Source organism: Budorcas taxicolor, chromosome 2 (assembly GCF_023091745.1).
Source record: "Budorcas taxicolor isolate Tak-1 chromosome 2, Takin1.1, whole genome shotgun sequence".
NCBI lineage: Eukaryota > Metazoa > Chordata > Mammalia > Artiodactyla > Bovidae > Budorcas > Budorcas taxicolor.
In genome coordinates, this window is record NC_068911.1 from 178,360,030 (window position 1) to 178,386,881 (window position 26,852).

The following is a 26,852-nucleotide window of genomic DNA, read 5'->3' on the forward strand; positions in this document are numbered from 1 at the left end:
CCAGGCAGGCTGCCCTGATAATCACTCTCCCAGCCTACCCCTCCCCTCCCCTCCCCTCCCCACCCCACCCCACCCCACCCCAGCCCACCCCACCCCACCCCACCCCACCCCACTGCACCCCGTCAGTCACTTTGTCTTAGGACTCTGCTTTATCCTCTTCAAACCTTTGTCCACCTTCTGGAAGTATTTCCTGACTTGGGGATGTGTATGTTGCCTCCCTTCCCCCAAGGTGCAAGATCCAGGAAACCAGGGTTTTGTGTGGTTCCGGGCTGTTGTCCCAGGCCCTGGCACAGTGCCCAGCGCACAGTAGGTGCTCAGCACATCGTTGTGGGAATAAAGTGGTAGTTCTAGCTCTGCCCCCTGGGGCACTGGTGGTGAGGGAGAGGAAGGAGGATGGTAGAGGCTGCAGGCCGAGGAACCCTTCCTTCTCCTCCCATCCTCCACCCCCCTTGCACCCCGCCGCCCCCCTTCCCGACCTGCCGGCCCAGCCTTTCCGCTGCCTGCTGCCAAGGGGCCCAGTGAGCCTTGATGGGTTTACCTGGGTGTTAATCCCCCAACAATCCCCCCTGGCCTGACCCTAGAGCCAGCCTCCATTCTTGTCCTGGGTCTAATTAAGTGCCTGAAATGCCACTTCCCCTTTCAAACCAGGCTGCTTTTCTCCAAGGCGAGGCAGGTAAAGCCCAGCCTGCCGCTTTGAAGCCGAGGAGGCCGGAAGCCCAGGCAGGTGCACGGAGGGGAGGGGGGAGCGCTGAAGGGCCTGGGGGGAGGGGGTACCTCTGTCTGCCCCTCACCAGAGAGGACAGAGGCCTGCAAAGCCCCCACCTCGGAACGCTCAACCTTTCGAGGCTCTCGAGCGCTAGCAGGCCCAGGAAACCTAAGGGATTCTCCCTTAGGGAAATGCATACACACAGACAAGCGCCCATGAGTGAAGACTCTGTTTGGGGGGGCTCCATGGTCCCCTCCGAAGCCTCTGTAGTCCCTGGGTTAAGTTGACGTGATGTCACTTTCCTTTAAATATACATCTAAATGGATGGATTGATGAATATTGATATAATCTAGATATATGTATATACACTGAGATAGCTATACCCCCAGTCTCAACAAAGTTATCTCTAGGGAAGTAGAGGATTCTCGCTAGAGAAGTAGATGATTTTTTATATATTAAAAAAACATTTTATATACTTTTTTCTGCTTTGAAATATTATGAGTATTTTGCGGCTTTTGTAATATATTTTAAAATTCATATGAAAAGACATATGCATAGCTATTTTCCAGCCCCTGATAAAACAACGTGTGTTTGGCTCGGGAAGCTCTCTTCTCAGCCACTTTTAGGGACCCCCCCTATGCCACACGGATCACTGTCAGGCCTGCCTGTTATCTCATGGTAATCACACGCTCCCTGGGTGCCAGCCACCTTTTCTCCCTCTCACTCGTTCACTCCTGTTGTAATTCTTGCTGTCCACTGGCTGGATGGGAAAACCAAGCCTCAGGGAGGTGAAGTGACTCTCTCGGGGGACACGGGGCAGGGGGCTGGGTCTGGGTCTCACTGGCTCCTTTCACGGCCCAGCAGTGGCTGCCTCGGGGTGGGAGGGCTGGAGGCCTGAGCTGAGATGACGGTGAGTGTCTGGAGGCCATCCCCGCGGCGTGGGCAGAGCTGGGCACAGGGCAGGCAGGGGGTGCCTCAGCCCCATGGTTCTCGGCATGGTGCCTTGGCAGGATGCCCCTTCAGTGGGGGCAGTGACAGTGATCAAAGGTGAGGCGCCCAGAGACTTGGAAGGACGTTCCCTGCACGGCGTCTGGTCTCCCAGTCTGGAGGTCGGTCTCTGTTCCGACTGTTCTCAATTTGCTGTGCGACAGGAAACAAGTCTCTCTCCCTCTCTGGGCCTCAGTTTCTCCGTCTATAAATAGGGCGCTGCACTAGGCCAACGGCTCTCAACTGGGGTGGCCATCAGAACGACCCAAACCCCACTCCCCGCAGAAGTCCCAAACTGAGAAAGCAGCAGGTGTGTAGGCTTGGCAAAAATGCCTGGGTGACTTGGGCACACCCTTCTGCCCTCCTGGCCTTCCATCTCTCCTACCCTATACTGAATCCTCCTTCCAGGACCAAGCCAAGACGGCACTGCAAACCAGCCACACCACCAGTGTCCCAAGGAAGCACAGAGAGGGCAACCGCCTCCCCGTGGTCACACAGCAGGCTGGGCAGGGACTCCCACGGTCTGGAATCAAGCCCAGCTCTGCCTGCTCTCCCAGAGAAACCTCCCAGCCAGGAGAGAAAGTTCCCTAATCAGGGCAATAGAAGGGGAGGGGGAACCATTTGTCACCAGATAAGCAATATCAGCTTATCTCTGAAGACCAATGACCACAGCCTGGGGCTCGATTCCAGGCATAAACAGAGCTCCTCCCTCCTCCCCTCCAGAGTAGCCAGGACAGTAGTCCCGGCTAGTCTCCAGGACAAAGCCCCATCTCATCAGAGTTTCCTCTATCAATAATTCTGACTTCCTCCCCCCACCACCTCCCAGTGCAGACGTGCTCAGAGCATCAGTGCTTGGCGGACCTTCACAGACTGCATCACCCCTGAAGCTCCTGCATGGAACCCCAAGGCTCCAAGGAACAGCGTTAGAGAACCGCAAGGCTGGTTGCACCTTGCCATTGCTCAGACAGGAGCAGGGACCAGAGAAATTGTGTCGAGTTACATGGCAGTTAGTGCTGAAACCAGGGCCTCTTCATGGGAGGATCTGAATTCCAGCCCTAGCCAGGATACTGTAGTTACTTTCCCTTGGGGCTTTATTTTCTCTTGCTGCTAAAAGGACTCTTCCCAGACCCTCAGAAGGCCAAATCGGCAGCATCCCTCAAGTCTCAAGATCCCAGTAGGTGTTCATGGGAAGCAGTGGGCAGGGGGGTGGGGGTGGGGGTACCAGCTTAAGCCACAGTCTCTCTGGGGCCTGAGGATCTAGGGTTCGTGAAGGATGGGGAGGCTGCTGGGGGCTGCATTGCTCAGAAGTGGCAGGAAGCACAGTGGGGTTTGTGCCCTTCAGCCTTCTTGGGGAAAGAGGCATCAAAGTCCTGCAGACCCTACTAGGGAAGAAGCCCCACGGCCTTCTTCCTTGGGCACATTTCTCCGTGCCTGTTTCCTCCTCTGAAATAGAACTTGAAAGCATGCATCACGTTACACATAAAGAATGATGTGCCCTACGGATGGGAAAGGGCGGTGTTTCCACGCCCTTCCTCCAAAGCCTTCAATTCCTGGAGATGAGATTTCCACCAACTCATTCTGACCCTTTACCAAAGCAACTGCCAGCAGACCAGGTTATTTCTTCCTCCTTTGGGCTCTCTCTGGCTACAACCTCTGAACCTCAGCTTTCCCATCTGTGAGATGAGCTGAGCTGATGGCCGTTTTAGATGTACAGGCTCAACCGTCTTACCCTTTGGGATCTCAGCCTAGACAGGATTTCCAAGCTCCTTTGAATTCACCCAGCCAGCCCCGGGCTCAGCACACGTGGGCATCAGGTGGGAAGAATCTGGAAACAACTGCTTCTCTCCCTGCCTCTCCATCGAGGCTGGGGCTCCCCTCTCCTAAAATCCCTCCGCTCATCCTCTGTGCCTCTGTCTCACATTAACCTCCCGGCTGGTCTCTGCACACCTTCCTGTACACACTGCTCAGTCCAACTCTACCCGGCCCTGGCTCCCTACTGCCCTCGGAGTAAGGCCTAACGCCTCCACTCTGCCTCGAGGAGTCTACAATTGGGGCTCTGGTGGGATCACCCCCAGCACAGCTCGCAGGAAGGAGGGCTTCATTAACACTTGTGGAATGAAGGGACGGACAGCCTGGGCCAGGGTGTGGACCTACTCCATTTCGGAAGTGAGGAGCTGGGACTGGAGAGGGGAGGTCTTTGGGGGCCTGCTTCCTTTTCCCCTGGAGGGTGCTTCCACCATTTCCTCAGTCACCGCGTGCTGCCCACCTTCCTCCCTTACCTGCCAAAGCTGCCTTTCTTTGGGAGTGGGCAGCGCTCTTTAGGAAGGGAAGTCTGTCTGCACATCTGACAAGGCTGTGGAGTTCTATTTTTGCCTTCTTTGGCCTCTGCTGAATGAGGAGCTGCCCGCTGACAGCTGATTTCTTTCAGTTAAGGAAGAGCTCTATTCGTTGGCACCCAGCTGAGTACCTGCCCTCACCCCCACACACACCCCAGTCCAAATACAGTGATCGCTTGTAGCTTTCTAGCCCCCATTATTTCTGAAGCCAAAGGACAGTGGGCTGTAGATGGAAAGAAGCCTTGGAGAAGAAGAGGTGGAAAGGATTGGAGAAAAATATCAATCGGTCCTGTGATTTATGTCATTATATTGCTGACTCTTTCCAGCGCACTTCACAGGTGTCATCCATGGGGCCATTTTACAGATGGGGTCACTGAGGCTCTCAAGGGAACTCACTCAAAGTTACCCAGACCATGCAGAGGTCCAGGACTTCTTTCATCTCCTCTCTCCCGGCCTCTCACTCAGGGCCCTCCTCCAGGGCCTCTCCAGAAGTGGCCTCCGCCCACCAGACGTCACTCATCGCAGGCCGCAGGTGGACCCGCGGGGGGCCAAGCCCTTCTGTTCCGGAGGAGGAAGGCAAGGCCTGAGAGTCAGGGCCGCAGCGCTAGCCAGCACTGCTTCACCCCAGACACCTCTCTCCCTTCTTCCGAGCCCCCTCCCAAGACAGCCAGCGACGCCAGGCTCCGGTGGGACATCCCCAGCCCCGGGGGCCGCCAGGGGCGGCTGACCCAGCAGAAGCCCCCCAGCCCACCGGGGTCTGGCGCGCCCGGGCCGGGGCTCAGGCTCGCGGTGGGGCTTTGCGCGTCCTGTTTTGTTCGGCCTCCGGCCCCCGTCCCGGGCTCCCAGCGCGCCGGTTCTTGACTTCATCCACTAAGTCAATAGCCCGGGCGCGGGCAGGCCGCTCCCCCCGCGCCGCCCCCCGGTTTTCTTCTCGGGATAATGGGGGCTCTTTGTGGGCTAATCAGCCTCCTGAGGGGCCGGGAGGCCGGGAGCGCTTCCCCCGCGGCCGTCGGTGAAAATGAAAGCGGGATTAGGCCGGGGCCTCGGCCCACACCATAGTAAAGCGCCACCAGGCATTCGCCCCTTCAAAGCCCCTTTCGGGGGTTTGGTTACTTTATTTCTAAAGTTGTTTGTATTTCTAAAGTGGCCATTGAGGCGCGAGCGGGACGGGGCCGACAGGGCGCTGGGAGGAGGGGGCTGCCAGGGCGCGGGAGGAACTCCCCCTCCTTCCTCCCCCCTTCCTCGGACTCGCGGACCGGTTTCTAAAGAGCCTTTCCCGGCCCTGCTTCCCGCTCGCCTCGCGAGGTGGGGAGGGGTCTTAGCCCCACTAATCAGATCGGGAAACTGAGGCTCCGCGCTAGAAGATGCGCTCCGGCATTCAAACCCACCGTGCAGCCAGGGGCGGAAAGGGGGGTTTGTGTGGTTTTGTTTTGTTTTTTGGGGGGGGGGGGAGACGCCCAGGGCTCTCAGCTCCGAGCGCACCAGCTAAATCCCTTGCTGTCGCCTGCCTGTACAGGCCACCAAAAGGAAAGTCCTGACCTAAACACGAGGCGACCCCCTGAGGGAGGGAAGTTCTGCCCCACCTATTCAAGAAAGTTCCAGGACCTTCTGTCTTAGGCTTCACTCTCCACACTTCGGATAAACCCCAGAAATGGGGGCGCAATAATTCAGAATCTTCCCCCGTCGCCGAAGATGGGAGGGGTGGCAGAGATTCTGCACGTGGACTTTCCCGGCAGCTGGAGGCAGAACAGAGAAGGGACAGAGATGGGGGTGGGGTAGGGGGGCAGCAGAAGGAAGGAGACTAGCTGCGCCCCTTCTCCCAAGTGCGGACGCTGGGATTTCTTTATTTCTGCCGGACTTTTTGACCCTCCGAGGCGTGAATCCGCGCTCAAAAAGTCCAGACTAGGAGGAAAACTGTAAGGATGAGGGTCGCCAGAGGGGGAAGGGAGGGGGAGCTTAGTGCAGATTCTGGCGTCAGGTTCTAGTTCTGCAGCTGGACCAGCCGTGGGTCAGTTGTACCCGTGGGTACAAGAGAGATCCGGAGATACAAGCTTTTTATAGGTTTTCATTGGGAACTAGAGAGTTCCAGAAGCTTCCTTAAGACCCTGAGAAGGTTCGTTAGGACGCCTCCGACCCCTCCCAACGCCGAAACGGTCGCTCTAGAAAGAAAACTCTAGCGTGAATCCCATGTTCTTGTCTAGACAGCACAGAAAATTCGGCGCGGGCTTCGAGGATCAGCTTCCAGGCAACAGGAAGGTCTGGCCGCATCTCCACGCACAAGTAGAAACACACTGCACCGAAACCCACGGACACCCACTCTTGCCGGCTCGACACCTTCCCCAGCTGCCCGGAGTCCTGCGGTCCGAATTCCAGCCCCAAACCATCACATCCTCTCCACCTGTCACCCCGGGTGACCCGAGTGGAGAGGGCCCCGCGGAAGGATGGCCGCCCACTCGGCTGGGGCTCTGTTGGGTCTGGGTCCCCCGGAAAGGGCCCCAGAGGGGTTCAGGGGGGAGTTTCCAAGCTACCTCTCAGTGCCGGCGCCCACCCTCTTTTCGGTCCGGCCCGGGGCCTCTTTGATCTCCGGCCAGACAAAGAGCACAGGGAAGGCCGGCGGCTCCGGCCCCGCGGCCGGCCGGTCCTCCTCCCGCTCGAACCCGCGGCGCGCTTGGAGGCACCGGCGGCTGCCTGCGGCTGCCCAGATGAGCTTGGAGGCTGCGTGCCAAATTCAGCCACGACCCCCAAACACATCCTGCTGTTGTGCCTGCCCTTCCAGCTCCCCACCCACACTTCATCCCCCCCATCCGCCAGCGTCCACGAACATCCAGACGTACACAGGTAACCAGGCAGGTAGGTAAACACTCACACAAACACACGCACTGAAGCGTGTCTGTTTATCACCAGCCTTTAATTTTGTGTCTCTACCAGCTGGCTCAGAACTCCACCAAGGCAGGAGGCCTTTCTGATGTCTCAGGGATCCTGGGCACTTAACACAGTGCCGGGCCCTTAGCAGATGCTCAGCAATTTTTAACAAAGAATGAAGACTTGGGCCCCTGAGAAGGTGTCTTTCCCCACCTCTTTTTTCCTCTCCCTTTCTGTTTCTCTCTCTCTTTCCCAGGGACAGAAGAGGCGCACGGCGTTTGGGTTTAGTTCTGCACACAACAGCCTCTTAAGGACCCCTCCAACAACCACATAGGGGTGGGATGGTGGGGGTCACTGCCTCTGTTTTGGAAAGAGGAGGAAGCAGCAACGGCCAGAGGCAAGCAGGCGCTCAGCCTCACCTCTCGCCCCACCCCACCCCATCCCATCCCATCCCATCCCATCCCATCCCATCCCATCCCATCCCATCCCATCCCATCCCATCCCATCCCATCCCATCCACCATCCATTTCCTCCTCCTGGAAGCCTGCTCCTGGAATCCGCTGTTCCCTCAAGAATACCGGAGTCACCAGAAAACGTGTATGTGAAGTTCTTACTGGGGTGTGGCCTCTAGCAGCCCAGAGAGAGATCATTTATGTTCTGTCTGTAAAATGCCTCCTGTATGAACCTCTGTGAATGGGCAATTTCTCAGGGTGCTAGCCGATTCTCAAAGGGGTCCAGAGTCCCCCAGAGGATGATAACTGGTGCAATTCTCTGGTTTTTCACGAAAACAAAGACCCAGAGGAGCCTAAGAGAGCTCTTCAGGATTTCCTTGCTAGTGAGGTGGGGAGTGGGGGTGGCAGAACCCTTACTCTCTCGGTACCCCGCAGCGCTCCCGGCCCCTCCCGGATTCGCCCTGCTGGGTTCAGGCGGAGACTGGGGAGAGCAGGCCCTCGGAGGCGGGAATCCAACTATCAGCCGCTGGGAGCCGGTGGGTGAGGACTGGATCCAGAGCAGCGCGAAGCCGGCAGCTCGTCCAGTTCTGTAACTCACGCTGCTCACCCTCCAGTCTGCGCGTCCGAAGCTGCGAGTGGAGATGATGGCCCGGGCGCCATCTCCTCCCCAAGCTGGGAATTTCGAAGGGGGCGTCTGCTAAAAACCGGAAGGCGGTGAGCCTCCGTCTCCGGGCTGCGCAGCCCGGACTGGGACGTTTCTTTAGCAACGCTCCGAGGAAGGGTTCTCCGCCCCCTCTCGCTCGCGGCGAGTCCCGGAGGGGCCTGGCGCGCGGGCCGGCCGCTTTCCAGCACCCGGGTCGGCCTCCCGCCCGCCCCGCCGGCCCGACTTGCTCGCCTCTAATTAAGCGGCGGGATCTCAGCGAGCCGCCGGGCCGCGCTGTAATATGATGAACTGCCTTTGTGCCAGTGTCACCGAAAGCTCTTCTGATAAGGGCAGGCCGCGGAGGATCAAAAGGACGGCAGCGGCTCGCCCGCCTCCCGCCGCCGCCCGGCCCTGCGCGCTCGGCCTCGCCGCCCGCGGGCTGTCTCCGGCCCCGCGGCCCGTCCTGATCCGCCCGGCCCAGGCCCGCCTGTTGGTGCTTAGGCGCCTCTTTGTCCTTTCTGCCGCGGCGCGCCTCCCTCGCCCTGCGCGAACGCTCTAGGCAAGGCTCTTTCCTCCCGCGCGGGTCTTTCTCTGAGTTTTCTCTCGCGCGCGCTCTGTTCCGACGCTCTCCACCCTCTTCCTGTCTTTCGTCCCCCCGCCCTTCCGTGGCTCTGGGTCTCCCGGGTCTCTACTCGTCCCTCGTTTCCTCTCGACCCGGGCTCGGGCCCAGCACAGCCCGAAGCCCCGGGCGACCGCATCTTGGAAACGTCCACGGGCTGACCCGCAGCCCCAGAAAGCTGAACCAGTTCATTCCTAGCCCCTGGCAACCCACGCTCACTCAGCTGCCCAAGAGAGCCGCCCAAGGCGCCCTGGAATGCCCTCGGGGCCTCTGCGGAGCAAGACTTGGGGTGTACGCAACTTCCCCTCATCGCTCCCTCGCTGCTGTGGTCCGAGACGCCTCACCGCTCCCCGGGGGCTGAAGTTTCAAGTGGAGCCCCCACCCCCCGCACCCCCTTTCCTATACCCCTTCCTTTGGCCCCCACCTCCCCTTTGCCCTCGACCCCTTCTCTTCCTCTTGCAGGCCCCTCCCCTTGGCTAGCTCCTAGTGCCCCCTGCGCGCTCTCCGGACTCCCCCTCTGCCTCGCCTCTCCCTTCCCCCCACTTTGTTTGAAGTTCTGGAGAGATCTATCTACTAATGGGGAAGTTTCCCCCTTAGGTCACCGTTCTGCCTTGATTCGATTTGGGAAGGCGCGTTCCCTCCCTCCCTCTACCCGACCCCAGCCGGGGCCAATCGCTCCGGAGCGGGTCAGAAAGCGCTGACCCCATTTCCACCTTTCCTCTTTCAGCCAGAGCTGGGGGAAGGGGCGGGAGGGCTGGGGGAGCGGAGAGAAGCAGAAAAGCCCGCGACAGCAAAAACTGAGAAAGGAGGGGGGATTGTCCCAACCTTCCAATCCCTCTTACCCCCAACCCCAACTGGGTTTCTTAATCACCTCCTTAGTCTGGAGTGGGAGACGAAGAGGAACTATTTTTATGGAATTCCTGGAATGTGCCCCCCTTAGTCATGGCCTTCAAGGCCCCAAAGTCCCTGGAGAACGTCCCCTTTGGGGTGTCTCCTCTATGTCCCTCTTTATAGCAGGAACGCTTCCCCTCACCAGGGACCGTCCATTATGTGGTGTGAGTTCTCTCTTGGCTTTGGACTCTGCTTGTCCCAGGGCCAGAGCCAGGGCCCGGGATCCTGTACATTTCATGTTTATATCCTTAGTCCCCATTAGGAGTGAAGCTTCATCAACTTTGCTGATGATGGTAAATAGAAACGCCAAACAGGCAACCTAGAAGGAAATCTCATTTGCTCAGTGCTCTCTCTATATATAAAAATACGTATGTTTGTAAATAATATTATTTATATAAAATGTAGTGTGTGACAACTATCATTTTCAGAAAGACGTCCTTTAAAAAAAAAAAAGTCCAAATAATCACCTTACTGCTTTAAGGCTACTGTTATATGTGCTTTTAAATCCTTCCATGTAAATTCCACTGAAAAATTTGGAAAGCTGTGAAAGGGGAGGGGGCCGCGGGAGTGGGAGGGGGAGGTTAATCCGGGTTTAACGCTGCGATGCCGTCTTAGGACCAGGGTTAGCCTGATTGCGTTATCTCTTCCCAACATTTGAGACGCCCATATTTCACCCAGCCAAATAGCTCGGAGAACAGCGCAGATGGCCGCCGTGGTCGCGCCTCAGGAAAATGTGTTATTAATATCTAAATAACTTCCCAATACTGTCTGGTAAATCTCCTCTCCACCATTCCAAATGATGAATTCGTTTGAAGTCTTCCCCCAGCCTCATCTTTTCAATGTCTCTCTCTTCTTCTTAGCCAGGCTTATTTCAAACTGGTAAATATCTAATTCCTTTAACGGCTGTGCCGTGCACACCAAGTCTTTTAGGTACAAACGCCTAGAAACAGCCGGTGCGTGGCGGTGCGCGCCCCGGGGTGAACAGAAAACCCGCGCGCCCTCGCAGCGGGGGACCCCACCCTGCTCCGAAACGCGTTCAGAGACGGGGGACCGCGCGGGAGCCTCAGTCTGGGAGCCGAGCTCCTTCCTTGGCGCCCCGGAGACCCTCTCCCGGTTCCCTGCGGAGTCCCGAAGGCCTCCCTCCTCCGCAGCGCGCGGCTCTCGGCGGCTCGCGTCTCCGAGACCCCACCCGCAGCCCTCGGAAGGCGTCCCTCGCTCTCTGGGGCGGGTAATTACCCTCCGCTCGCCTGTTCTCGCTTGTTTCAAGTTTGTTTTCTAAATGTCTTCTATTAGATTATGTTCGTTCATTCCCCCTCCAACCTTATCTCCTTCTGTCTCTTCTCTCTTTGCCCGTCACACTCGATTTAGGCACGAGTTTATCTGGCAAACAGTTTGCCGGCTCTGTTTGTTTACCGTGGGTTCTGGGGCTGCGAGCGCGCGCGCGCCAGGGTCGCCTTTGTAACAGCTATCTCATTGTTGTTCTTCGTTAGTCCCGGCTCCCTCCGCCCCTCTCTCGTCTTCGGTTGGGGGGAGTAGAGGAAAGACAGGGGGAGTCTTGTCATCCCAGTGTGGGTTCGCCCCTCGCCCGGGGCCCCCTCCGCCGGGGTAGATCCCCCCTCGCCCCGCGCGCCCCCTCTCCGCTGCCCCCATCCCCCCACCGCCCCAGCGCGGCACAGCCCTCGCTCCCCCCTCTCCCCCTCCGGTCTCACTGAATATCCACCGCCGAGCGCTGCCTAAAGCCGGGGAATTGCCTGACACCCTCCCATCTTCCTCCGAGCCCCCATTATGCGAAGCTGATCCCACTCTGAACAGCCTCAAATCCCGCCTGGACTCTGTTTGATTAGATTGCCAACCCGGGGTAATCCTTTGATTTGGTGGAGTGTCAATTACCTTTCTCTAAACACACATTTACAGAGGAGGGAACTTGTTGGTTTAAATCAATGCAGATTGTTTCTTGATAAATGGACTCTCTTCGACCCCTCCCTCCTCGCTCTTCCAAGGGCCTCTCTCCCTGGGGGCCCCTCCCTCCCCTTTCCCCTTCTCGCCTATCCAGTAAACAATGCCCCTTCCAGGTGTGAAGCCGAAAAAACGGTGTGGGCTGAGGGGAGCCCTGCCCCCCCTCCCGCTATTCATTCGCTCCCCCGGAGCCTAATTAAATTTGGCAGGTCCTTGTACACACAATCAAAACAGCTTCCTCCGGTGTAGCAAACGACCGAAAACCGCATTAGCAGCTATCGCTGCTGCCAAATTAAATTGTTTCCCACCTCCTTTTACAAGTGTCTGAAACCCAGACTTCGGGCTCTCCCCTCCTTCCCCGTCATTTCTCACTGCACACCTGAAAGTTTGCTGCTTTAAAAATGAATTAAGGAAGAACGCAAAGAAATACAGATCTGCCTCTCACACACACCTTGGCCCCCCACTTCGGATGTCAACAGATTCTCAGATGGACTTGGCCCCCTCTCCGCGGGAGAATGCACTCTTCTTTTTAATCTTGTGACTTTCCCCCTTATTTCATACTAATTGTGACCCAGCTGGGCTTTCTACCCTACAGACCAACTACGGTCTGATCTGGTCAGTTTCAGCCTAAACTTGTCAGATGCAAGAGGCCTCTTACTGATTACTACTGTTGCTACTCTTTTTCTAAATTATTTCTTCACACTCACTCCCTCCGCTTCTCACAGAAGAACGGTTTGACTCTGCAAACCCCTATCAAATTTCCCACAAGCATCTCCCTGGACTCAGGTTGGGAAAATCTTTTTCTTTCCCCACCCCTCCTCAAATCCTTTTCAGGCAGTCCCTGCCTGGGTCTGCCCTGATTCTCCTCGGAGAAGGGGTGAGGAGGAGAGAGGCCAAGTGGCTGAGGGCAAGGAACCTTTCCAGGTGTGCTGAGTGTAGCCGGAGCCCCTATCCACAGTGGTCTGAGAATTCTCACAACCAACAATCCTAATAACTCAGCCTTAACAAGGATAAGAGCAAAAAAAAAAAAAAATATGAACAGCCTCATGAATATCAGCCCAAGGGGAGCAGAAGTGAGCTGTTCAGAGATGAAAGTGCACAGAAATAAAAGCTCAATTTAATCTGCTTTAAAACCCTTCAACTTAACGTTTGTGCTTCAAACTCTGAGAGTGAGGACTGATTGCGGATAAATAGTTTCTTACCATGCCTGGAAGCTATTACACCCCTCTCCAACACAGTTTCCTATTCAGCAGTCCCAGTTTTCATTACCAGCTCTAATAAGTCTTAACATTATTAAATGCCAAGCGGACGATAGGAAAAAACGGACTCAGGGAGGGATCTCTCTTTAGCGCTTAAAGAGGAGAGCTCTTAAACCCCTTCTTGGGCGACTCCCCGCCATGAGAGGGGCAACCCCCGGAGAAAGCATTTGTCAAGAGCAAGAAGCCAAAACAAAGTTTGTGGGTGTGCACCCCTCCCCCTGCTCTGCCCAAGGGGATCTCTGCCTCTCCCCACCTGGCCCACTTGGGTGGAGGTTGGGAGGTCTTTTCACCTTTAACTTGGCCATGAAACTGACTCCCGGGGCCTGGGAGAGAGATGAGAGTTTCCAACTGGGTGGTTCAGCAGGATGCCAGTCCCTGGCCAAGGTACTCGAATCCAGAGCTGATAGGGACCCTTTGTCCACAGATGGAAAGACAGCCCTCTCTCTTCCCTGCTCTCACATCAGCCATTCCGCCCGTCTGCGATCGCACTGCACATCCACGCAGAATCCCACGATTCCACTCCAAAGGCCGGTGGGCAGACAGCCACACTGAGACACGTGCACTTACACGGCCATCCAGCTCCCAGCCACGGGGTGCCACACGCCCACTGTCACTCCCAAACCACACAGCTTGCTGGACACCAGGCCCACCACTTTCATTTCATTTCTGCAGCTCTGCTCCTAGACGCCCAGAAGCGCCAGGACTCTGCAACTGCCAGCCTCCTCCTGAAACCCTTGGGGACCTGGAGCTTCCTGGTTCCACTCAGGGAAAACCTCTGTCCAGCGAAACTGCTTATCCGCTGGTTCTGTAAGCCAGGTCAGCACTAGAAACCCCTGGATTCCTTTGAGCCAAAGGCATCGTCAGACCGGACTTGCTACCCTCTTCCTTTCTTTCTCTTCCGTCTCAGGAGGAATGAGTCTGTTGTGCTTCCTCACAGACTGAATTGGACATACCCCTGCTGCACACACACACACACACACACCCCTAAAAGTCTCTCCGAACAAAACCAAACCTCCTCTTTCCTCCCAGGGCGCCTCTCAGAAGATGCGTCTGCAGCGCTGCATTGGCCAGGAAAGATTATTTAAGTTCTCTGTCCCCTCCCAGCCCCCCACAAAGGAAGTCTGACTAAGTCCCTTTTTATTCCAAACTGAAACACGGAGTGGGTCCCCACGCAAGGATCCTGGGCTGCCTCTGCCCAGCCAGGGGCTCCTTGGCAGGCAGCGGCCCCCCTCCGCAGACCCCAGGCCTTCCGCAGGCCCCGCACAGCGGGGTGCCGGGCACAGCCCGCTCCCTTTCTTTCCTGCCCTTTTGTCCCAGTGGGACTGGGCTCTACTAGGGGCCCTGAATGTCAATAGCCCGCCCCTTCCCCAGCCCCAGCCTGCTCTCACACTAGGCTGCCCCTGCTTCCCCCCTCCCTCCTTAGATCAGGCCTGTGGGGGCTGGGCTTCGCTGGGACTTGTCTTTGGAAGCGGGGCTTTGTCTGTGAAGTTCATCTTCAAGGTTGGGACAGACTACTGAAAACCAGAGGGAGATGCGGGTAGAAGTTCCAGGGAGGCGGGGAGAGGAGAACCTCAGTAACCCCTTGGAAGGAAGCTCCAAGAGAACTGTGCACTTGAACAAGTTTCGGGGTTCAAAACACTCCTCCCCAACTTTCTCCAAAGCCACTTTTTTTAAATTTTTATTTGAGGTTATAAAGGCCATTGCCTTTCCGGTTTGCCTGCTGCCTCCCCGCATTGTGTCTGGGGGTTTAGCTTCTTTCCCTGGTCCATCTTTGTGATTTTGGGTCTTGCGTTTTTACTTATTTTTCCAGGCCCTCCCTCCCCCACCCAAGCACACTGACCAAGTCTCAAAGAGACCTACGGAGGCAGTGATGATGGGGAAGGACTTTCCTTTCTCCTGAAAAATAACCCTTCAGTAAACAAAAGCACCCCCCCCCCTTTCCTGGGCCTGCAGGCGCTTGAAAGAAAAATGCCTTCCCCAGCTCATCTCCAAAATACAGCCCCGCTAAAAGCGGGGACAGGGCAGGGTGGAGCCCGAAACTCTCCCTCCCACGGGGACCCCCCCCCCCGCCCACCCTAGGCATCTGGGAAGTTGGCCTTCACCCGTGGGCCCACCGGCGCGTGCCCGAGAGGAAAGCGCCTTAAAAATGTACGCTTCTGCCTCCGCGCTGTCTGTGCGGCCCTGGCGTCGCGGGTCGGACAGTGAGGCGGCGGCCCACGCGGCCCGCGCTAATTTTTATTGATTGCAGCGGTCAGTCAACTGTCAGGCGGGGTTTCAAGGGACCGTTTAAAGAGCGTGTGCGGGTCTGGTTAACAAATTCATTTAGGGAGCCGCAGGCCGGCTCCTCCTTCCTCGCCCGCCCCCCCCCTCCCGCCCCTTTGCCCGTTTCCTATAAATAATAGATCGACACCGGACTACCAGCCAAAACGCCGGCCCCGGAGGACGCACGGCCCGGAGCCCTCGGCCGGAGCGGGTGCGCCAGGGTGCGCGGTTCGCGGCCCCCGGAGCCCCCACGAGCTGCCGGGGTACCCGGGGACGACTGGACCCTGCTCTGCCGCGCAACGGCGTCGCGGGAGCCGCTCCCGGCCCGAGCCGAGGGCGCCCCGGGCGGGGGGCGCTCCCCGCACACCCCGACAGGCTCTCGTTCCACCCGCCGGTCCGGTGGGACGGCGCCGCCACCGCCCGCACGCTGGCGCACGAGGAGCCCCGCGTGCTCGGGCGTCCCCGGCCCCGGGCGGCTCCCTACCTTTGTCGCCCAGGATGCCGTCGATGCTGTGCTTGGCTTTCTTCTCGCCGTCCTCCTCCTTCTTGTCCCCTTCGTCGTCCTCCTCCTTCTTCCCGAACTTGATTCTGAGCACTCGGCTAATCGAACTCACTAAACCTCAGAAATTCAAAGGCAAAAGAGCGGGTATAAGTCGTTGGGGCCGCGCAGGCCGGCCGCCTGGGGCGCTGGGAGAAGTCTCGAAGCGCATTTCCCCCTGAGCACACTCAGGGGGACTCACAGCCACCCCCCGCCCCATCGCGGGTGACCACCTACACTCATCCGGAGGCACAGGCAGGTCACCCACGTGGAGACTCCCCGGGGGCACGGACCCCCCAAGGCTGTGACAGAGGCCCCCTGGTGCCAGCCTGCCACGCCTGTGCACACCTGGACTTTGCGCGATCACACACCCTCAGTCAGTCAGTCAGTGAAAGTCTCCCAGGCGTGTCCGACTCTTTGCGACCCCGTGGATTATACAGTCCATGGAAGTCTTCAGGACAGAATACTGGAGTGGGTAGCCTTTCCCTTCTCCAGGGGATCTTCCCAACCCAGGGATCAAACCCAGGTCTCCCACATTGCAGGCGGATTCTTTACCAGCTGAGCCACCAGGGCAGCTGAGCCACCAGGGAAGCCCGAGAATACTGGAGTGGGTAGCCTACCTTCCTAGACGCACTCATACCCACCCCACCCCCCAGGACCTCCCTGGGGCCCCTCCAGCCAGCTCGCTGCTCCCCACACTCAGGTGTGCATCCCAGTGGTACACCTGAATGCTTGGGTACACACACACACATACACCCCTACACACACACAGACACCCCTGAATGCTCGAGGGTGCACACACACACAGACACATACACCCCTGAATGCTCAGGTACACACACACACACACACCCCTACACACACACATACACCCCTGAATGCTCAGGTACACACACAGACACCCCTGAATGCTCAGGTACACAGACACCCCTGAATGCTCAGGTACACACACACACATACACCCCTACACACACACATACATCCCTGAATGCTCAGGTACACACACACAGACACCCCTGAATGCTCAGGTGCACACACACACAGACACCCCTGAATGCTCAGGTGCACACACATATACCCCTGGGGGCACCTTCCCGCCCACAGGCAGCAGATCCGGGGCCTCCACATTTGGGGCCCACTGGTGGCTGGGGCAGCAACAGCACAGAAATGGTGACCTGGAGAAAGAAGTCCAGGGAGCTTGTGACCTACCCTTCCAGGATGGACTCAGCCCTGTAGGCCATTCTCTGCGAAGGCACCAAGGGAACTTCGCTCGTCACCCAATTTTGTAACTTTCTGCTCAACTCCACCGTCCCCCCTCCCTCCCTTGCTCCCCTCTCCCTCCCTTCTTCTGCTCCTCTCTCCTTCCCTAACTTCGTTGCCTCCCTTCTTCCCTCTCCCCATCTTCCTTTCGTTTTAACCCCCTCCTGTGCCCCCGCCTCCTTTGCGCTCTGGCTCTTCCTCCCAGCTTTTCTCCACGCTCCCGGGCTTCCATCACCTCCCCTTGCCCCCAGTCGCAGCCCCACATGGCTCGAGCCGTGGCCCTGGTGGCTTGGAGAAAGAACACACAGGGTGAGGACGGGCGCGCTGTGTGGGCTCAGCTGCCTTCTCACCTGAGGGCACGGTGCTGCGGTCACAGTGCCCGTCCTTCAGCAGGCGGTCTCGGATCTCCCAGCTAAACATGCCCGGGTTTTCCCTCTTGTAGTCCTCAATCTTTTTCTCCACGTCCGGAGTCGCCACCTGCTTCAGAGGTGGAGGTGGGAGAGTCGGAGTGGGAAGATGGGGTGGGGGGAGGGAGACACTTTTAATATCAACCTCCCAGGAGCCCCAGGGCCAGGCTGACAGCTCTGGTCACCATTCCTCCATTCTGAGACTGGCTTCACCCTTTCCAGAAACCTGTTCCTGGCTCCCAGGAAGGCTGCTGGGGTTGGGGAATGTAGAATAGGATAGGTAATAAACTAGAAACCTAATTAGGACCCCCCCCTCCACCACTATTCCAGGCAAGACTGAAGGAAGGTTTCCCCATTTGGGATGGTAACGGGGTTCTGGGCAGCTGTAAGGACAACACAGGAATGACTCATTGGCCTTTTGGGAAATCTGGCCCCCGGTTACCCCCATCTCTGAGAAATTCAAATAATGGAGGAGCTCTGTGCTTGGGGACCTTTTTCCACTGTACTGCCCATAGGTAGCATGTAGACACTGCCTACTGCTGCTGGATGGCAGAGTGCGGCTCCAGCCAGGACCCCCAGCCATGGGAAGGCTGGCTGTCAGCTCTGCGGCAAAGACACTCACTCTGGGCTTGCTGCCGCCAATGGCCCCGGGCCGGATGGACCCAGTCTCCTGGTAGCGGCAGAGGATCTTGGAGACGCAGCCGTGGGACACACGCAGCTGGCGTGAAATGACGCAGGGCCGGATGCCGTGGTGGGCCATCTCCACGATCTTGTGGCGGATGTGATTAGGCAGGGGTCGCCCGTTGATGAAGACCCCACCCAGCTGATTGACCCGGCCTTGGCCAAGCGGGGTGGATACTGGAGAGGGAAGGGGGAGGTGAGGAAAAAGAGAGGCATGGGGTGAGGATGAGAATACTGAGTACTGCCCTTTGCACTTCAGTTTTGTTTGAGCTCCAGGACCCCTGTAAACAGGTCTCCATCCCCCACATTTGGAGCTGCTGCAGTTCAGATGTCAGGGGGAAAGCTGCTATGAAGCCAAGGGAAGGCCCGGCAGGGATGGGGAGACTCGCGGCTGGCTGCCAGAGTCCCCCCAGATGCCGCGTCCCCAGTCCTGCCACGCTACGGGGGATGAGGATACACCTGGGGGATCTGTGTCTGAGAAGGGGAAAGAGAGATGCAGAGGGGTGAGCCCAGAGACCGGGGGAGCCTGGGGACTTGAACCGACGGCCCTCTGGACCGGCAGCTTGGGCAGAGCACTGCTTGCCTTCTAGAGAGGCTGGTAACTGGTGAGATGGGGCCCATCGGGTCGGTTCCATGCTCTAAGTGGTCAAGTCTGATTCATTTGATATTGGCCCTGGAAAGACGGGCTGATTACTAGTATTTACAGCTCTGGCTTGTGCAGCAGAACTGTCCTACCCATAACTGGATGGTCGAGGCACAGCAGAGGGACCGGCCACAGAAAGCCGTTGGCTGCTGCCCCTGGGGGCTCCTGACTGCCCCTCTAGGGACTCCCTCTCCTTCCTACCCCTCTCGCAGTTCAGATTTCATTTGGGGATGATTTGGGGGTGATTTGCTCCACTGTCAGCAAGCTCCTAAATCAAATACTCATTTGGCTTCAGACACCCATGAACTGTCCCTGCAGGTTCGGAGAGGCCGGTGCACAGATGGGCCAGAGCCCCTTCTGGGAACCAGGAAGACAGACGCGGTTTGCCGTGCGAGCCGGGAGGGGAGTATGCGGAGGAAGCTTTCATGCAAAGCCCACACAATTTCTTTCCAGAAGGTTGGGGGTCGGGGGGACACCCGGTGCACTAATCCAGCCTCCATCCCCCCAATTTGGGGACTCTGCGGCTGCGGAGATCTGGTAGATTAGAACGATTTCACAGCCCGGGGAGTGGAGGGAGCTGACAGTATAATTGAAAGAGGCTCGGTAGCTGAGCGGTTCCTACCGCCTCCTCCCCTCGCTCTGCCGCCCCCCCCCCCCATGGAAAAGTGGGTGCCTGAAGCCACCCTCGGATTTAATCAGAAATCGTGCGCCGCCAAGTCAGAGTCACTCGGTCTCCGTGGCGGGATATGCCATTAGCGCTGGAGAGCTCTCGAGCGCCCAACTTTATATTCAAGAGCCTCTTTAGCGACCGGCACTCGGCTCTCCTCAGTATTCTCCGTCATGTTGGGCAAATATTGTCCTAATCCGCTGCGCGGCCGCGGCCGCCTGTTTTACTTGCATTCGCTACAAGAGAGCGCTGCGACAAATCCCCGGGCCGCCGCGCTCTCCCGCCTGCGTGGCTGCTGGCGCGCACTTGATCACGGAGCCGCTGTCCTCGCCGCGGTCTAATTCCGGGACCCGCGCCGGCTAGCTGCCGGAGGGACAGCCCCCTCCCCAGATCACAGGCTGCCTGCCCGTCCTTCCCCTCCTTGCCTTCTTTCCCTTCCTCGCGCACAAGTGGCTCATACAATTATGAGAAGAGTAATTAGAAATAAAAGTCGCACCTATCTCTAACCACGTCTGACATCCTGGGCTACCTACCCCCAGTAGCCAAGAGATCCCTCAGTTGACAGGTCGAAGACCTAATATTAGTTTTAAAAGAAAGCAAAACAAAAATGCAGGAAAGGATCTCGGTGCGCTCCAGCCCTCGCTGGAGCCGAGAAGCGGTTCACTCCCGCCAGTCCCTTCGGCTCATCCCCGGTGCTGGGTGTTTAGGGAGGAGGCCTTAGGAAACTAACACTTTCCCCTTGTCTGGACATTTCCGGGCCCTCTCGCCGTCTTGAGGTCTCTCCCGAGGGATTTCTAGAGTTCGGAAGCCCGAGTGGAAAGTTTCCGGGGGGCCGAAATCGTTACTGTTTATTATTTCACATTAGCTTGTTTCCAGCCTCGAAGGCGAGGTCCTAGTTAAGACATATAAAGCATCACACACTGTTGGTATTTCGAAATAAAAGGGATTGTTAAACCATCCCGGGGTGAAAAGAACAATTCAAAACAAGAGTAGAAAGCCCCGTAGCGGGCGGAACACGGGAGAGCCGAGAAAGTACTAGGTGGAAAGTATCTGAAGAGAGTGGAATCAGTTGAGATCCGCCAGGACTTGAAATTGACTAGGAGTCGAGATCGCCTCGGAGTTCAGCCTGGCGGGGAAAGGCCGCAACCCAGGACGCGGGACGCTGGGGCCGCCGGTCGGTGAAACCCACGCGGAAACGGACAAGTGTGGGTCCCCAGAAACTTCCTGGGTCGGGCGCCGGGACTCGGACTCAAAAGGGAAGGGAACCCCCCGGCTCCCCCCTTGCTGGCGCCACCGCCGCCCCGCGAAGACTGCCACCTCTCCGAGGACTCGGAGGCCCCGGCGGAGGAGGGAGGCCACCCCGGGCGCTCTTACCTTCCAGCGGAAACCCCGTGCGAGGGTAGTTCTGCCCGGGAGCCGGCCGCACCATCCTGGGTACCGTGCCGGGAAGCGCCGCCATTCTTCGCGCACGCCGGCGGCGGGTCCCGAGTCGGCAAAAATCGCTTCCCGTCCGCTCCCCTTCCCCCTGCCGCGATCTCTTTCTTTCCTCTTCTTCTTCTCCGTCTTTTTTTTTTTTAAACCTCCTCCCCCTCCCCTCGGCAAACACTCCCCACCCCCCACCCCCGGCAGCAGCCGCTCGCGTCCAGAAGCTGGGGAGGGCGGGGTGGGGGTGAGGTTGGGGGGCGGAGGTCGGGAGGCTGGGGAAAGAGGGGAGGTGGCGACGAGGAAGTTCAAACAAACAAACACAGCCACCCCGAGGCCTCCTCTGCCCGCCCCGCTCGGCCAGAAGTTGTGCGGGCGGATGCGCGGGGCAGCAGCGGGGGCCGCGGCCCGGAGGCCGAACGAGGCTGGCGGGGGTGGCGAGGGGATCGCGGCCGGAGTCCGGGCCCCCAGCCTCGGACTGGAGAGGGCCGCGCTCCCGCGCTGCGGGCCAAAGTTTCTGAGCCGAGCGGCTGCGGACTGGATTCCTGTTTCCGTATTTATTTATATATTTATCCTCTCGCTCCCCCGCCCTCTCGCCTGCTCTTCTCCACGCCTTCTTTCTCCGACCACACTCGCTCCTCGCGGACGCGCCAGCTTTCACACTCCCGCCCCCCCCCCCCCCACCCGAAGATCTGGGGAGGGAAGAAGGAACCTCTCTGGTTGCGGGGGCCGAAGAGGGGGCGACAAGGGGGTGGCGGGGTCGGGGGGAGGCGGGGGGAGGCGAGGGGAGGCGAGGGGCGAGCGATCCGCTGGGTAAGTTGCGCAGAAGTGCTGGCTGTAGCGCGCGGGAGGCGGCGGCGGCGGCGAATGGGACGTGATGGGTTCGGACTTTTCTTTTATTCATGAGGAGGGCAGGGGCCAGGGCGGAAGGCAGCCGAGGACCAATAACGAGAAGAAATCTACGAATTTATTTTTTTCCTCCTCCGTTTTTTAATCCTCGACTCACCTCCCTTTGGGGGGAGCGTCTGAACCGCCCGTTAAAATAGAGGGAGCAGAAGGCGGGGGCGTGGTGGGGGTTGGGGGGCGAGGGAGAAGGGGAGGGGGCCCCCCGGCCCGGTGTCTTCCCTTGACGGATGGGCCCGGCGGCCGAGCCCCCAGCCCCCAGGTCGCCCACAGCCCGGCTCTGCAGTCCGGCTGCGTGGGAATGCCTGCCTCCCGTCGGTGGTTGCCTCGAATTCTCTCCTCAGCTCTAGCCTCCCAGAGTCGGAGCCCAGCTGGATCTCACGTCTTCCCCCTGGCCTCACTCACACACTCTGACATTTCTGCCATTGGGGTCCACCTGGAATTGGCCTAGGTGACCTGGGGCTAGGGGTATGACTTTCTCTGTGAAACTGCCTCTGAGCCCCGGTCTCCTATTCTTGCCTGGCCTCCTGCAGCTCTGGGAAGCCCAGGAGGATGGCGGGGTCTGGGGCTGGGAAAGCCCTCTGCTCAGTGTTAGGGACACTCTCCCTCTTCCCCTCCCCTCCCGGGCCCCCAGTCCTCACCCATCTCCAGCCAGGATTAAACTCCTGCCCCTGTTCAGCCCACACCCAGAAGCCCTCTCCAGCAGGTACTTCCCTGCCTTGAGGCGGACCCGCAAGGCGGTGCCCAGGATCTGGGGGTCCAAAGGGCTGGGACGTGGGGGGGAGGGTACCCCTCGAGACCCCTAGTTCCAAGGTCCTCTGCTGGTGGGGGGGAGGGAGCCCCAGTTAATCACTGAGTGTGGGAGGGAGGTCCTGCCATTTTGCGCTCTCCCCACCTTTCCCAGGGCCGGACTGACCGGACCCTTCTGCCAGGGGGATGCCGAGTCCTGGGGGTGAAACGCCCTCCCAGCGGGGCAGGACGCCAAGACTGCGGGTCTTTTGTCTCCCCCGAGAAAGAGTGTCTCCGGCCCAGCGCTGGAGGCCAGATACAATAAAATAAACCCAGCCCCCAAACTCGCCCCCACCCCCAGCCTGCCCCCTGCCCGCCCTCTCCGCGTGCTGGGGTCAGCCCCCTCCAGCCCTGTCCTGGGAGCCTCCTCAGGCTGGCCCAGTGCGCCCCCTCCCCTCCCCCTTGCCTCACCTGTGACCTTTGCCCCTCTAAGCCTGTGACAGTCTCCTTCCTCTCCCCTCTACTCCAGGACTGGGGGCTCCTCCGGCAGCAGGTGAGGTGGGGCGGGGGTGGGGGAGGCCTTCTAGAAATGGGGGCTGCTGAAAAGCTGTTACATTCATGCCCCCTCGGGGCCCCAGAATTGAGGGGGGGAAGACCAAGTAGCTTTAAAATTGGAAAGCCCCCGGCTCCCAGTCCCTTTAGGAAACCAAGGGGCCAGGCTACCTGAGTTACAGGGGCCCTGCAAGGCTTTCTGTGACCCTTTCCCCACTGAATCCGCTTGCCCCCAAGAGAGATGAGAAGGTGGCATTTTACGCCGCAATGTGTGAGTCTGGGGACCATGAGTCAGCTTTGAGCCAGTCCCTTTTCCATCTCATCTGTGTCTGGACTGCCTTGACCTCCTGAGGTGGCTGCATATATACACACAGGCATACACACAGACATACCTATGTAACACACACACACACGCACACATTGTCCATCTGCTCGTGCGCCCATCAGTAATCGCCGTCGTGGTGAGGGTGCGCCTACGCCTCCCGGCCTCTGCGTGTGCGGGTGGAGAGGGCTGGCCGGCGTGTCTGTGTGTGGACAGGTTCCTGTCCACATCTGAGTGAGTCGGGAGGGGGGGAAGGGGTGTGTGTGTGTGTGGGTGTGTGTGGGTGTGTGGGGTGTGTGTGTGTGTGGGTGTCTGTGGGTGTGTGTGGGGTGTGTGTGTGTGTGTGGGTGTGTGTGTGGGTGTGTGTGTGGGTGTGGGTGTGTGTGGGTGTGGTTCATGTCCACATCTGTGTGAGTCGGGGGGAAGGGGTGTGTGTGTGTGTGTGGGTGTGTGTGTGTGGGTGTGTGTGTGTGGGTGTGTTTGTGGGTGTGTGGGTCTGCGGTGGGTGTGTGGCTTGTGTGCCCACTCAGTGTGTGCTTCTAAGTGAGGGTCAGTGCCAGCGTTTAGTCTCTGCCGTCTCTTCCTTGTTGTTCGAGCGTAGCTCCCAGCACCCATCAGGAAGGGGTGAATCGGGATTCGGTGGATCCCCGGGTGAGAGAAGCCCTCCGGAGCGCGCTGAGCTCCATCCGGTCTCCGCGCACTTGGCCGCGGGCGCGGGCTCCTCTCCGGACCGAGTGGGGCGAGCGCGCAGCCAGTCCTCTCAGTTCAGGGCCCCAACCGGTGGCTGCCAAGGACGTTGGGACCCCAGGCGACCCACTCGGGGCCATCTAACTCTTGGCCTGGTCCCTGCCTTCCGCTGCTGCAGACGACTCAGCGGGGTGGGTTCAGTCAATCGCGAGGGAGACCCCCCAGCCGGCGCCCCTAAACCCGGGCTGGCGGATCCAACTCTGGGTTTCCGAGGCTGGGGGATCCCGTGGGCTCCCGCCGGGCCGGCGGACGGGGAGAAAGAGGGGGGTGTCTGTCGGAATGAGCGTGGCCGTTCTTGCCTGTTGGAGACCAATTTCACAAATGATTTTTGCAACAATTAAGAAGTGTGGCGGGGTGAAATGGCGATTTCACATCCAGCAGGGGAAAAGGGGGGTGGTTCACCTGGGCTCCGGGCGGCACCGCTGCACGGGGAGGGAACACTCCCCCTCCTCTTGGCCCGGAAAGTGTTCCGGGGCTGGAGGCAGCCCCTCACCCCAGTCTCTCTCTTTCCCTGTTTCTTCCCCTCCTCTCCTGCTGTCTGTCTCACACACTTTTCTGCCCCTCTCTGCCCCCCCCAGCAGTCTGTGTCACGGGCTCCTCTGTCTTTTCCCCCAGTCCCCTCTCATTTCCGCTCGGCCTTTCTGACTTCTCCCGGGCTATCTCCTCCCCGCCTCTGCCCAGTTTGTCTGCCGCGTCGCCCACCGCCATGTCCTGCTTGGCTCTCTGAGCCTGAGTCCCTTTGGTTAGCTGGGGATCCACAGCGACCTCTGGGAAGACACCTCCCTCTGTTTGGCATCCGCCTTAAACTACAGGCCCGGCCCAGTGTGGTTGAGCACCCACTCCCAGTGTCTCCTAGACGTTCTAAAGGCTTGAGCAGTGGCTCTCTGCTCCCACCTGTCTGGTCTAAGAGCTCCTCCCCCTCTTCATTAAGGGCCACAACAGTGCTAAAATAAGGAATCCCCCACTCCCCCACATTCCCAAATGGAACCCTCCAACCCCAATTGAAATGGGAAAGACAAAGGCCCAAGGGTTAGGGGCAAGACCCCGGGTTGACTTCAGCTGGGGAAGTTGGTCTTTCTCTGGCTGTGAATTGATGAGACTCAGGAGATCAGTTATGGCCACCACTGGGGCTCCTTTCCCGGACCCCCGGGGGCCAGGGGTCTCTCCCCAGCCCAAGGGAGAGGACACTCTTTCAGATCCCTGTGCAATGAGCACTTTTTGAAGGCGATTACCCAATAAATCTTCCTTTAAAGGGTGATAAATCCACCTTGAAAACCAAGAGTTTTGATTTTGGCAGGGCCTTTTGCATTTTCTGAGGCTCCAGCCGAAGATGTCGACAAATGGAATTATTCAGTCTTCAAATGTTTGATAATGAGGGAGGTGGGGGCGGGGAGAGAAATGGAATATCCACGAACAAAGGCCCCTCTGGTGGCAGCTTCGGGCTCTCTCCGGTTCCGGAGGCCAGAATTCCTCAGGGCCGTCTTGGAAGAGGCACCTTTCCCCCTACTCCCCAGCATCTTTCGCTATTTTTTTCCTCTTAGGAAGGAACACTCTTCTCAGAGTGACCTTGAAATATTTGCCCAAACCCGAGGAAGAAAAAAAGCAAAACGGGTGTTTCTGGGCTTGACATTTTAATTTCCCCCAGAAAAACAGAATGGGGTGCCTTGGATTCCAGTTCCCAAGGTAAACAGTGACAACACACTCATAACGAGGCTTCTCCCAGGCCTGCTGCTCCTTCGGCTTCAGGCAGCCTCCTCCTTCCTTCTTCCTGGGGCTCTGTCCTCCTCCTCCTCCCCCGCTTTCTCCTTATTCTCAGGCTGGTCCTGAGAGCCTCCTGAAAACTTGGAAGGAAAGACAGTGAGGTCGAGGTGCCTGGGCCCCTCACTGGCCGGTGGCTTGTCCGCTGGGGCCACCCCCTCGTCCTGCTCCTCCCGCTCTGGACATCCCTGTCTTGTCCCTGCTTTCCCATTGACTTTCAGAAGTGCAGCGCTGCCCCATATCTGTACACACCTTCCCGCTGCCCGTGAATCTCTCTTTCCTTGCCGTTTCTGGGGTGGGCAAAGGACCTCCCCAGGAAGAGGAGAGTGTCCCTCCGATCGGGTCTCAGTGGCCTGAGGGGCGTGGAGTGGGGAGTTGGTGACTGTGTTGTCAGAGTGTGTGCGTGAGGACAAGTGAGCTGAGTGCACGTATGCGAGTGCGTGGGGACGTCTGTATGTGGGCATGTGTGCCTGTGTGTGTGCACACAGATCCGAGGAGGTGGAAGTGGGTGTGCCACAGAAAGCCCTGTGTGCTGGATCCGTGGAGGAGCCTGGGGAGGGCCGTCTCCTCCCAAGCCCCTGGCTGCCTGAACAAAAGACCACGTGTCGGATGAAGATGGACTGGAATCACTGACCGCTTCAGTTCATTTCTCCAAGTTCAACTTGCCTTGAGTCCAGCGTTAACGGGTTGTCTACTGTGCTCAGACAGTTACCTTATCGCAGCTGAGCATCTGTGGAACCGGCAAAGCGTTTTCATTAAACAAATCCAAAAGGGGTGGCGGCGGTCTGCTCCAGCCAGCCTAGAGCTTGTGGCTGTGCACACGTTCCAGGGAAGCCCACAATCCCAGTCAAGCTTTCCTTCCAGGCCCCCAGGCTTTGGAGGGCTGGGGTGGGACCGGATTGAGGATACAACCATCAGACACTGCTGGGTTCCCACCTCGGATGGGCTTGCTGCTAGGCGGAAGCTGGTGGAATTGAGTTCCTCGGGTCCCCAGGGTTTCTCCGTCCTCCTCTTCTAGAGAAGGCCCCTCCTCCGTCATGTGGGGAGGGGTCTTTCTTCTCCTGGGTGCAGGAGCGCTTACTCTGTGTATTTCCTGCCGTCAGCTAAGTTCCTTAGTAGACGTTCAGTAAATACTCATTGGATAAATGGGTGGGGGAATGAATGAATTTGGCACAAACAGGATGTCTGGACTTGAGAAAGGATGGGAGACCTGGGCTTGAATCTTGTGAGGCCAGTGATTTGTAGGGATA

At 58.4% G+C, this 26,852-nt stretch overlaps 1 protein-coding gene across 1 annotated transcript in view; it reads right to left on the minus strand.

Annotated features, from left to right (window-relative positions):
• Positions 1 to 20,635, minus strand: part of PAX7 (paired box 7) — a 103,518-nt gene extending 82,883 nt beyond the window's left edge. Inside the window, exons 1-4 of the mRNA XM_052664173.1 lie at positions 20,544 to 20,635; positions 17,801 to 18,036; positions 17,122 to 17,248; positions 15,458 to 15,592 (exon numbers count right to left, since the gene is read on the minus strand). Coding sequence (XP_052520133.1) covers positions 15,458 to 15,592; positions 17,122 to 17,248; positions 17,801 to 18,036; positions 20,544 to 20,628 — 583 coding nt within the window. The 5' untranslated portion in view covers positions 20,629 to 20,635. The remainder of the gene's footprint in view (positions 1 to 15,457; positions 15,593 to 17,121; positions 17,249 to 17,800; positions 18,037 to 20,543) is intronic.
• Positions 20,636 to 26,852: the final 6,217 nt, after the last annotated feature.